Here is a 12,183-nt window from a genome sequence, read left to right on the forward strand (position 1 = left end):
TTGTTTTGAAGGGGTTTTTGCCAACTTCTTGTTGATTTTTGCTGAAAAATGTTAACTTATTAAATCTAGGTCTAAGTCAAACCTACATTGAAGTTTTTGTTTCATGTCTCTACGACGTTCCTACTGGACGTTAGAGACAGTTTTGTTTGTGGTTTCTTCTTAGGGGGCGCTAGAGCGCAATTTTAAGTTGTGGGTTTTGTTTAGATCGCAATTTTCGCCAGTCCTGATGTGTGTGTCAAATTTGGTGAGTTTTTAAGCATGTTTAGGTGGTCAAATTACAGCTCAAAGAGGCAAAAATTACATTTTTAGTAAACCAAACTTTTGTTTTGAAGGGGTTTTTGCCAACTTCCTGTTGATTTTTGCTGAAGAATGTTAATCTATTAAATCTAGGTCTAAGTCAAACCTACATTGAAGTTTTTGTGTCATGTCTCTACGGCGTTCCTACTGGAAGTTAGAGACAGTTTTGTCTGTGTTTTCTTCTAAGGGGGCGCTAAACCGCAATTTTAAGTTTTTTTTTTTTTTTTTTTTATTAGATTGCAATTTTTGCCAGTCCTGATGTGTGTGTCAAATTTGGTGAGTTTTTAAGCATGTTTTGAGGGTCAAATTACAGCTCAAAGAGGCGGCGAAATAATAATAAAGACTAATAATAATAAAACCAAATTCAATAGGGTCCTCTTTCCCAAAGGGACATCGGTCCCTAAAATCAATCTCTTGCTGTACGATGTCTGCTCTCACTGGGATGCCGACTGGTGGGATGTTTATATCGTCCCGTTTCAAAGACAAGTTAATCATAATCCTTGGGTAAGTTTAAAAAAGGGGTGCAGACAAATGTATTTTCATGTCCTTCTCGATATCTTTCTGTCAAAGTCGGGGGTTGGCAACCCCCGGCTGTAGAGCCGCATGCAGCTCTTTAGCGCCGCCCTCGTGGCTGTCTGGAGCTTTTTCAAAAAAGTATGAAAAATGGAAAAAGATAAGGGGAAATAAAATATAAAAAATATATTTTTTGTTTCAATATAGTTTCTCTAGGAGGACAAAAATGACACAAACCTCCCTAATTGTTATAAAGCACACTGTTTGTTTTAAACACGCCTCACTGAGCTAGCGCCGTTTTGTCCTACTAATTTTGGCGGTCCTTGAACTCACCGTAGTTTGTTTACACGTATAATGTTCTCCGACTGTTTTATGCCACTTCTTTTTCCGTCTCAAACTTTTAACGCTGTGCGTGAATGCACAAAGGTGAGTTTTGTTGGTGTTATTGACTTGTGTGTAGTGATAATCAGACATATTTGGTCACTGCATGACCGCAAGCTAATCGATGCTAACATGCTATTTAGGCTAGCTGTGTGTACATATTGCATCATTGTGCCTCATTTGTAGCTATATTAGAGCTCATGTAAGTCCTCTTAATTCAATTTATATCTCATGACACTATCTGTATGTAATACGGCTTTTATTTTGTTGCGGCTCCAGACAGATTTGTTTATGTATTTTTGGTCCAATATGGCTCTTTCAACATTTTAGGTGGCCGACCCCTGTTCTAAGTTACTTTTACTATACAAGTGAGCGGTATGATTTACAAACCCCGTTTCCATATGTGTCGGGAAATTGTGTAAATGTAAACGGAATACAATGATTTGCAAATCCTTTTCAACCCATATTCAATTGAATGCACTACAAAGACCAGATAAATAACAATTAGCTTAGAATTTCATGGCTGCAACACGTGCCAAAGTAGTTGGGAAAGGGCATGTTCACCACTGTGTTACATCACCTTTTCTTTTAACAACACTCAATAAACATTTAAGAACTGAGGAAACTAATTGTTGAAGCTTTGAAAGTGGAATTCTTTCCCATTGTTGTTTTATGTAGAGCTTCAGTCGTTCAACAATCCGGGGTCTCCGCTGTCGTATTTTACGCTTCATAATGCGCCACACATTTTCCATGGGAGACATCAAAAGTACCCGCACTCTTTTTATACGAAGCCACGCTGTTGTAACACGTGGTTTGGCATTGTCTTGCTGAAATAAACATGATAACGTTGCTTGGATGACAGCATATGTTGGTCCAAAACCTGTATGGACCTTTCAGTATTAATGGTGCCTTCACAGATGTGTAAGTTACCCATGCCTTGGGCACTAATACACCCCCATACCATTACAGATGCAGGCTTTTGAACTTAGCGCCTTTAAACAATCCGGATGGTTATTTTCCTCTTGGTTCCGGAGGACACCACGTCCACAGTTTCCAAATATAATTTGAAATGTGGACTCGTCTGACCACAGAACACTTTTCCACTTTGCATCAGTCCATCTTAGATGAGCTCGGGCCCAGCGAAGCTTGCGGCGTTTCTGGGTGTTGTTGATAAATGGCTTTCGCTTTACATAGTAGAGTTTTAACTTGCACTTACAGATGTTGCGACCAACTGTAGTTACTGACAGTGGTTTTATGAAATGTTCCTAAGCCCATGTGGTGATATCCTTTAAACACTGATGTCGGTTTTTGATGCAGTACCGCCTGTGGTATCAAACGTCCGTAATATCGTCGCTTACGTGCAGTGATTTCTCCAGATTCTCTGAACCTTTTGATTATTTTACGGACCGTAGATCGAGAAATCCCTAAATTCCTTGCAATAGCTTGTTGAGAAATGTTGTTCTTAAACCGTTCGACAATTCGCTTACAAAGTGGTGACCCTCGCCCCATCCTTGTTTGTGAATTACTTAGCATTTCACGGAAGCTGCTTTTATACCCAATCATGGCACCCACCTGTTCCCAATTAGCCTGCACACCTGTGGGATGTTCGAAATAAGTGTTTGATGAGCATTCCTCAACTTTATCAGTATTTATTGCCACCTTTCCCAACTTCTTTGTAATATGTTGCTGGCATCAAATTCTAAAGTTGATGATTATTTGCACAAAAAAAAATGTTTATCAGTTTGAACATCAAATATGTTGTCTTTGTATCATATTCAACTGAATATGGGTGGGAAATGATTTGCAAATCATTGTATTCTGTTTATATTTACATCCAACACAATTTGCCAACTCATATGGAAACGCGGTTTGTATATTTAAGAAAAACGTTTGTTACCCCTTTGTGATTAATGCGCCGGTAAAAGTAGTTCCTCTGCATTAGCGCTTATGATAACAATATCGCTGGTACTTGGTTAATATTCAGGTCCCAAAAGCGGGGTTTTTATGTTTTTACAGGGTTTTATGGGCGCAATAGACTCAATGAAATAATGACTCCTATTAGTGGTGCAGTTCCCTTTTAATACATAAGGCCCCAGGTTAATCGGGGACTGTGTCTGGGTCCGCACTTGAACCGTGGCCTGCCATTTAGTGATCCCTGCATTAGTACCACCAGCACAATTTACCTGCGGTTTTCTCGATGTAGTTAATTACAACCAAACATTGTCTTCGCAGATGCAACATTTTAATTACCGCCATTTTTTTGTTTTGTTTCATCAGAAATGGTTTCTTGTTGCGCAAACCACCATTTTTCCAGTCGCCGTTCTTTGTGTTCTGTAGTCTTGATGCAGTAAGAAGAATCGATCATAACTTCAATTGTCTGTCAGAGACATGCCATTTTCCTGAATGTATTCTCCACTTGAAAAAAAGTGTGAAACGGCTTCAGGAGAATAATTTTTGGGCTGTCAAGTGTCCAATTGGAATCACACATCCGACTGTAGTAAAACAAGGTGGTGCTATTACTATTGTTTTACATATAGGGCTTTAAAGGACGTATGCTAAATACTTATAAATAAATGTAAAAATTGTTAAAAAGAAGCCTAAAATGAGGTTTTAGATTTTAGACCAGATAAATCACAGTTGTTTTGTTGGCTGTAAGGATGTGTTGTTTTATTCTATTTCCACTGTCCTGGCTGCTCAGTACAAAAACAACAATAATAAAACATGTCACTCCTCTGCTATGCGTCATCAAAGATAAAATGGTAAGCAAGCAAATGATTTTTGTTTTCCAACACGACGGTTAACTTGTTTTTTTTACACTTGTTCCACAGATAAATGTGGCTCCAGTTGGGTTTGCACCAACTACTTCACGTGCTATTAAAGGGTGAGTCATTTTTATTTTATTTTGTGTTTTCATTAAGGGGTTTTATGCTTGTATAACAACTAAATTATGACTTTAAATGCCTAAATAGTTTTATGATGGGGTTCATTCCAACTATGATTCCTATATTGTAGAAAAAATGGTTTGACATTTTTAACAAATAGCTTCCAGAAGTGACCCTGGTCAACTTTGGAGATTCCACTTTAAAAAAAAAAAAAGATTTTTATTACCAATATCAGTGAAGGGCTTCACAAACTTGGACTTTTCTTTGCTCGAACAAAATAGAATCAAACTAGACCAAAATAATAACATAACAATATAAAATGGAATATGTAACATCATTAGATTATTAATAACTGTTTGCATGCTCTGAAATCCAACCTGACAACAATTTATAATTTCTGTTATTTCTTTTATTTTCTGTTTTATCATTTCCGAAAAGATGTCCTGATCCTCCCTCCCCAGCGCCCCGTTTCTTCCTCCAAGTGATCAATCAACCCATCAAACTTCATTTATATAGCGCTTTTCATGGCTGTCAAGTGTCCAATTGGCATCACACATTCGACTGTAGTAATACAAAGTTGCGCTATTACTATTGTTTTTCATATAGGGCTTTAAAGGACATATGGCCGGATGTATATGCTAAATACTTATAAATAAACGTATAAAATGTTTAAAAGAAGCCTAGAATGAGGTTTTAGAGTTTAGACTAGACATATACCTGTTGTTTTGTTGACTGCAAGGATGTGTTGTTTTCTTCGATTTCCTTTGTCCTGGCTGCTCAGTACAAAACGACAATAAGGGGACGTCAATAAGAAAACATGTCACTCCTCTGCTGTGCGTCATCAAAGATAAAATGGTAAGCAAGCAAATGATTTTTGTTTTCCAACACGACGGCTAACTTGTTTTTTTTACACTTGTTCCACAGATAAATGTGGCTCCAGTTGGGTTTGCACCAACTACTTCACGTGCCATTTAAGGGTGAGTCATTTTTATTTTATTTTGTGTTTTCATTAAGGGGTTTTATGCTTTTATAACAACTAAATTATGACTTTAAATGCCTATGTAGTTTTATGATGGGGGCTCATTTCAACTATGATTCCTATATTGTAGAAAAAATAGTTTGACATTTTTAACAAATAGCTTCCAGAAGTGACCGTGGTCAACTTTGGAGATTCCACTTAAAAAAAAAAAGATTTTTATTGCCAATGTCAGTGAAGGGCTTCACAAACTTGGACTTTTCTTTGGTCAAACAAAATAGAATCAAACTAGACCAAGATAATAACATAACAATATAAAATGGAATATGTAACATCATTCGATTATTAATAACTGTTTGCATGCTCTGAAATCCAACCTGACAACAATTTATATTTCTGTTATAACAAAAAGATGTCCTGATCCTCCCTCCCCAGCGCCCCGTTTCTTCCTCCAAGTGATCAATCAACCCATCAAACTTCATTTATATAGCGCTTTTCATGGCTGTCAAGTGTCCAATTGGCATCACACATTCGACTGTAGTAATACAAGGTTGTGCTATTACTATTACTATTGTTTTTCATATAGGGCTTTAAAGGACATATGGCCAGATGTATATGCTAAATACTTATAAATAAACGTATAAAATGTTTAAAAGAAGCCTAGAATGAGGTTTTAGAGTTTAGACTAGACATATACCTGTTGTTTTGTTGACTGCAAGGATGTGTTGTTTTCTTCTATTTCCTTTGTCCTGGCTGCGCAGTACAAAAACGACAATAAGGGGACGTCAATAATAAAACATGTCACTCCTCTGCTATGCGTCATCAAATATAAAATGGTAAGCAAGCAAATGATTTTTGTTTTCCAACACGACGGTTAACTTGTTTTTTTTTACACTTGTTCCACAGATAAATGTGGCTCCAGTTGGGTTTGCACCAACTACTTCACGTGGCATTTAAGGGTGAGTCATTTTTATTTTATTTTGTGTTTTCATTAAGTGGTTTTATGCTTTTATAACAACTAGATTATGACTTTAAATGCCTAAATAGTTTTATGATGGGGTTCATTTCAACTATGATTCCTATATTGTAGAAAAAGTAGTTTGACATTTTTAACAAATAGCTTCCAGAAGTGACCGTGGTCAACTTTGGAGATTCCACTTTAAAAAAAAAAAGATTTTTATTGCCAATGTCAGTGAAGGGCTTCACAAACTTGGACTTTTCTTTGGTCAAACAAAATAGAATCAAACTAGACCAAGATAATAACATAACAATATAAAATGGAATATGTAACATCATTAGATTAATAATGACTGTTTGCATGCTCTGAAATCCAACCTGACAACAATTTATATTTCTGTTATAACGAAAAGATGTCCTGATCCTCCCTCCCCAGCGCCCCGTTTCTTCCTCCAAGTGATCAATCAACCCATCAAACTTCATTTATATAGCGCTTTTCATGGCTGTCAAGTGTCCAATTGGCATCACACATTCGACTGTAGTAATACAAGGTGGTGCTATTACTATTACTATTGTTTTTCATATAGGGCTTTAAAGGACATATGGCCAGATGTATATGCTAAATACTTATAAATAAACGTATAACATGTTTAAAAGAAGCCTAGAATGAGGTTTTAGAGTTTAGACCAGACATATACCTGTTGTTTTGTTGACTGCAAGGATGTGTTGTTTTCTTCTATTTCCTTTGTCCTGGCTGCTCAGTACAAAACGACAATAAGGGGACGTCAATAATAAAACATGTCACTCCTCTGCTATGCGTCATCAAAGATAAAATGGTAAGCAAGCAAATGATTTTTGTTTTCCAACACGACGGCTAACTTGTTTTTTTTACACTTGTTCCACAGATAAATGTGGCTCCAGTTGGGTTTGCACCAACTACTTCACGTGCCATTAAAGGGTGAGTCATTTTTATTTTATTTTGTGTTTTCATTAAGGGGTTTTATGCTTTTATAACAACTAAATTATGACTTTAAATGCCTATGTAGTTTTATGATGGGGGCTCATTTCAACTATGATTCCTATATTGTAGAAAAAATAGTTTGACATTTTTAACAAATAGCTTCCAGAAGTGACCGTGGTCAACTTTGGAGATTCCACTTAAAAAAAAAAAGATTTTTATTGCCAATGTCAGTGAAGGGCTTCACAAACTTGGACTTTTCTTTGGTCAAACAAAATAGAATCAAACTAGACCAAGATAATAACATAACAATATAAAATGGAATATGTAACATCATTAGATTATTAATAACTGTTTGCATGCTCTGAAATCCAACCTGACAACAATTTATATTTCTGTTATAACAAAAAGATGTCCTGATCCTCCCTCCCCAGCGCCCCGTTTCTTCCTCCAAGTGATCAATCAACCCATCAAACTTCATTTATATAGCGCTTTTCATGGCTGTCAAGTGTCCAATTGGCATCACACATTCGACTGTAGTAATACAAGGTTGTGCTATTACTATTACTATTGTTTTTCATATAGGGCTTTAAAGGACATATGGCCAGATGTATGTGCTAAATACTTATAAATAAACGTATAAAATGTTTAAAAGAAGCCTAAAATGATGTTTTAGAGTTTAGACTAGACATATACCTGTTGTTTTGTTGACTGCAAGGATGTGTTTTTTTCTTCGATTTCCTTTGTCCTGGCTGCTCAGTACAAAACGACAATAAGGGGACGTCACCAAAGATAAAATGGTAAGCAAGCAAATTATTTTTGTTTTCCAAGACGACGGTTAACTTGTTTTTTTTACACTTGTTCGACAGATAAATGTGGCTCCAGTTGGGTTTGCACCAACTACTTCACGTGCCATTTAAGGGTGAGTCATTTTTATTTTATTTTGTGTTTTCATTAAGTGGTTTTATGCTTGTATAACAACTAAATTATGACTTTAAATGCCTATGTAGTTTTATGATGGGGGCTCATTCCAACTATGATTCCTATATTGTAGAAAAAATGGTTTGACATTTTTAACAAATAGCTTCCAGAAGTGACCGTGGTCAACTTTGGAGATTCCACTGAAAAAAAAAAAAGATTTTTATTGCCAATGTCAGTGAAGGGCTTCACAAACTTGGACTTTTCTTTGGTCAAACAAAATAGAATCAAACTAGACCAAGATAATAACATAACAATATAAAATGGAATAGGTAACATAATTAGATTAATAATGACTGTTTGTTTGCTCTGAAATCAAACCTGACAACAATTTATATTTCTGTTATTTCTTTTATTTTCTGTCTTATCATTTCCGAAAAGATGTCCTGATCCTCCCTCCCCAGCGCCCCGTTACTTCCTCCAAGAGATCAATTAACCCATCAAACTTCATTTATATAGCGCTTTTCATGGCTGTCAAGTGTCCAATTGGCATCACACATTCGACTATAGTAATAAAAGGTTGTGCTATTACTATTACTATTACTATTGTTTTTCATATAGGGCTTTAAAGGACATATGGCTAGATGTATATGCTAAATACTTATAAATAAACATATAAAATCTTTAAAAGAAGCCTAGAAGGAGGTTTTAGAGTTTAGACCAGACATATACCTGTTGTTTTGTTGACTGCAAGGATGTGTTGTTTTCTTCTATTTCCTTTGTCCTGGCTGCTCAGTACAAAACGACAATAAGGGGACGTCAATAATAAAACATGTCACTCCTCTGCTATGCGTCATCAAAGATAAAATGGTAAGCAAACAAATGATTTTTGTTTTCCAACATGACGGTTAACTTGTTTTTTTTACACTTGTTCGACAGATAAATGTGGCTCCAGTTGGGTTTGCACCAACTACTTCACGTGCCATTTAAGGGTGAGTCATTTTTGTTTTATTTTGTGTTTTCATTAAGGGGTTTTATGCTTTTATAACAACTAAATTATGACTTTAAATGCCTATGTAGTTTTATGATGGGGGCTTATTCCAACTATGATTCCTATATTGTAGAAAAAATAGTTTGACATTTTTAACAAATAGCTTCCAGAAGTGACCGTGGTCAACTTTGGAGATTCCACTTTAAAAAAAAATAAAAATAAAATCAGAGTAAGAGTCATAATGATTTTTTTTGCCAATATCAGTGAAGGGCTTCATAAACTTGGACTTTTCTTTGGTCAAACAACATAGAATCAAACTAGACCAAGATAATAACATAACAATATAAAATGGAATATGTAACATAATTTGATTATTAATAACTGTTTGCATGCTCTGAAATCAAACCTGACAACAATTTATATTTCTGTTATTTCTTTTATTTTCTGTTTTATCATTTCCGAAAAGATGTCCTGATCCTCCCTCCCCAGCGCCCCGTTTCTTCCTCCAAGTGATCAATCAACCCATCAAACTTCATTTATATAGCACTTTTCATGGCTGTCAAGTGTCCAATTGGCATCACACATTCGACTGTAGTAATACAAGGTTGTGCTATTACTATTACTATTGTTTTTCATATAGGGCTTTAAAGGACATATGGCCAGATGTATATGCTAAATACTTATAAATAAACGTATAAAATGTTTAAAAGAAGCCTAGAATGAGGTTTTAGAGTTTAGACCAGACATATACCTGTTGTTTTGTTGACTGCAAGGATGTGTTGTTTTCTTCTTTTTCTTTGTCCTGGCTGCTCAGTACAAAACGACAATAAGGGGACGTCAATAATAAAATATGTCACTCCTCTGCTATGCGTCATCAAAGATAAAATGGTAAGCAAGCAAATGATTTTTGTTTTCCGACACGACGGTTAACTTGTTTTTTTTACACTTGTTCCACAGATAAATGTGGCTCCAGTTGGGTTTGCACCAACTACTTCACGTGCCATTAAAGGGTGAGTAATTTTTATTTTATTTTGTGTTTTCATTAAGTGGTTTTATGCTTTTATAACAACTAAATTATGACTTTAAATGCCTATGTAGTTTTATGATGGGGTTCATTCCAACTATGATTCCTATATTGTAGAAAAAATGGTTTGACATTTTTAACAAATAGCTTCCAGAAGTGACCGTGGTCAATTTTGGAGATTCCACTTTAAAAAAAAAAAATAATAAAATCAGATTAAGACTCATAATGATTTTTATTGCCAATGTCAGTGAAGGGCTTCACAAACTTGGACTTTTCTTTGGTCAAACAAAATAGAATCAAACTAGACCAAAATAATAACATAACAATATAAAATGGAATATGTAACATAATTAGATTATTAATAACTGTTTGCATGCTCTGAAATCCAACCTGACAACAATTTATATTTCTGTTATTTCTTTTATTTTCTGTTTTATCATTTCCGAAAAGATGTCCTGATCCTCCCTCCCCAGCGCCCCGTTTCTTCCTCCAAGTGATCAATCAACCCATCAAACTTCATTTATATAGCGCTTTTCATGGCTGTCAAGTGTCCAATTGGCATCACACATTCGACTGTAGTAATACAAGGTGGTGCTATTACTATTACTATTGTTTTTCATATAGGGCTTTAAAGGACATATGGCCAGATGTATATGCTAAATACTTATAAATAAACGTATAAAATGTTTAAAAGAAGCCTAGAATGAGGTTTTAGAGTTTAGACCAGACATATATATACCTGTTGTTTTGTTGACTGCAAGGATGTGTTGTTTTCTTCGATTTCCTTTGTCCTGGCTGCTCAGTACAAAACGACAATAAGGGGACGTCACCAAAGATAAAATGGTAAGCAAGCAAATTATTTTTGTTTTCCAACACGACGGTTAACTTGTTTTTTTTTACACTTGTTCGACAGATAAATGTGGCTCCAGTTGGGTTTGCACCAACTACTTCACGTGGCATTAAAGGGTGAGTCATTTTTATTTTATTTTGTGTTTTCATTAAGGGGTTTTATGCTTTTATAACAACTAAATTATGACTTTAAATGCCTATGTAGTTTTATGATGGGGGCTCATTTCAACTATGATTCCTATATTGTAGAAAAACTAGTTTGACATTTTTAACAAATAGCTTCCAGAAGTGACCGTAGTCAACTTTGGAGATTCCACTTTAAAAAAAAATAAAAATAAAATCAGAGTAAGAATCATAATGATTTTTATTGCCAATGTCAGTGAAGGGCTTCACAAACTTGGACTTTTCTTTGGTCAAACAAAATAAAATCAAACTCGACCAAGATAATAACATAACAATATAAAATGGAATATGTAACATAATTAGATTAATAATAACTGTTTGCATGCTCTGAAATCCAACGTGACAACAATTTATATTTCTGTTATTTCTTTTACTTTCTGTTTTATCATTTCCGAAAAGATGTCCTGATCCTCCCTCCCCAGCGCCCCGTTACTTTCTCCAAGAGATCAATTAACCCATCAAACTTAATTTATATAGCGCGTTTCATGCGCAGGCATGTGGCAATACAAAGTGCTTTCCAAAAAAACTAAAGAAATAATGAAAACACACACACCGCACTATTGACACAAACAAAACGTGGCATGGCACTGAGGACTGATGGAAAAAAGCCACCTTTTAGGCGTCCACATTGGGGAATGACTAATATAATGCCATCAAAAAGAAGAAGTATGAAACAGATTATAAAATATATGTAAAAATCCAATATAAATAGTACATTAATACATTTTTAAAAAATAACATTGAGAGACAATTAGTAGAAATAATACCAATAAATAAAATAGAAAATACCAAAATAAAAAAATTAAATAAAAATTGATCCGTTACTCTTAACGTGTGTGAGAATCCACTTAAAATCAAAACTAATGAAGCAAAACCAACAGGTTGCTATTTTGCCTCAATAGAAATGAGACTCAATTGCAGCGTTGTTCATGTCAATTATGTATGTATGCAAACATGGATGGAGGTGGCAAACACTCTTCTCTTACGAGGTGTGTTGGGATGGATGTTAGAATACGTTCGTCCTTCTCGGTCCTCCCTCCCTCACTGCCTCCCTTCCTACCTTTCTCTGTTCACTCTGGCTCGGTGAGTCCTTTTCACTGTGGGCTGCAGGAAGAGCGTACATAGCTACATTTTTTTTTAAATCAATAAAACAATTAGAAAGAAAAAAAGCAAGTTTTGCAAGGAATCAGACAAGGATTTTATTCCGTATGTTTAATTTCCATAACAGCAGCTCAGGTAAGTGGTTCATATTTG

The 12,183-nt window shown here is 35.3% G+C and overlaps 1 protein-coding gene across 13 annotated transcripts in view; it reads left to right on the forward strand.

Annotated features, from left to right (window-relative positions):
• Positions 1-12,183, forward strand: part of si:dkey-202l22.3 (7 transmembrane receptor domain-containing protein) — a 59,390-nt gene continuing 47,207 nt past the window's right edge. Inside the window, exons 1-14 of one of the 13 annotated variants that reach the window (XM_061878600.1) lie at positions 9-3,950; positions 4,020-4,072; positions 4,512-4,928; positions 4,998-5,050; positions 5,811-5,885; positions 5,956-6,008; positions 6,769-6,842; positions 6,912-6,964; positions 7,725-7,764; positions 7,834-7,886; positions 8,679-8,752; positions 8,822-8,874; positions 9,688-9,761; positions 9,831-9,883. In XM_061878600.1, coding sequence (XP_061734584.1) covers positions 8,826-8,874; positions 9,688-9,761; positions 9,831-9,883 — 176 coding nt within the window. In that variant the 5' untranslated portion in view covers positions 9-3,950; positions 4,020-4,072; positions 4,512-4,928; ... (7 more) ...; positions 8,679-8,752; positions 8,822-8,825. The other 12 variants (XM_061878601.1, XM_061878607.1, XM_061878599.1 and 9 more) reach the window with 12 other exon arrangements.

This window comes from Nerophis ophidion, linkage group LG18, assembly GCF_033978795.1.
Source record: "Nerophis ophidion isolate RoL-2023_Sa linkage group LG18, RoL_Noph_v1.0, whole genome shotgun sequence".
NCBI lineage: Eukaryota > Metazoa > Chordata > Actinopteri > Syngnathiformes > Syngnathidae > Nerophis > Nerophis ophidion.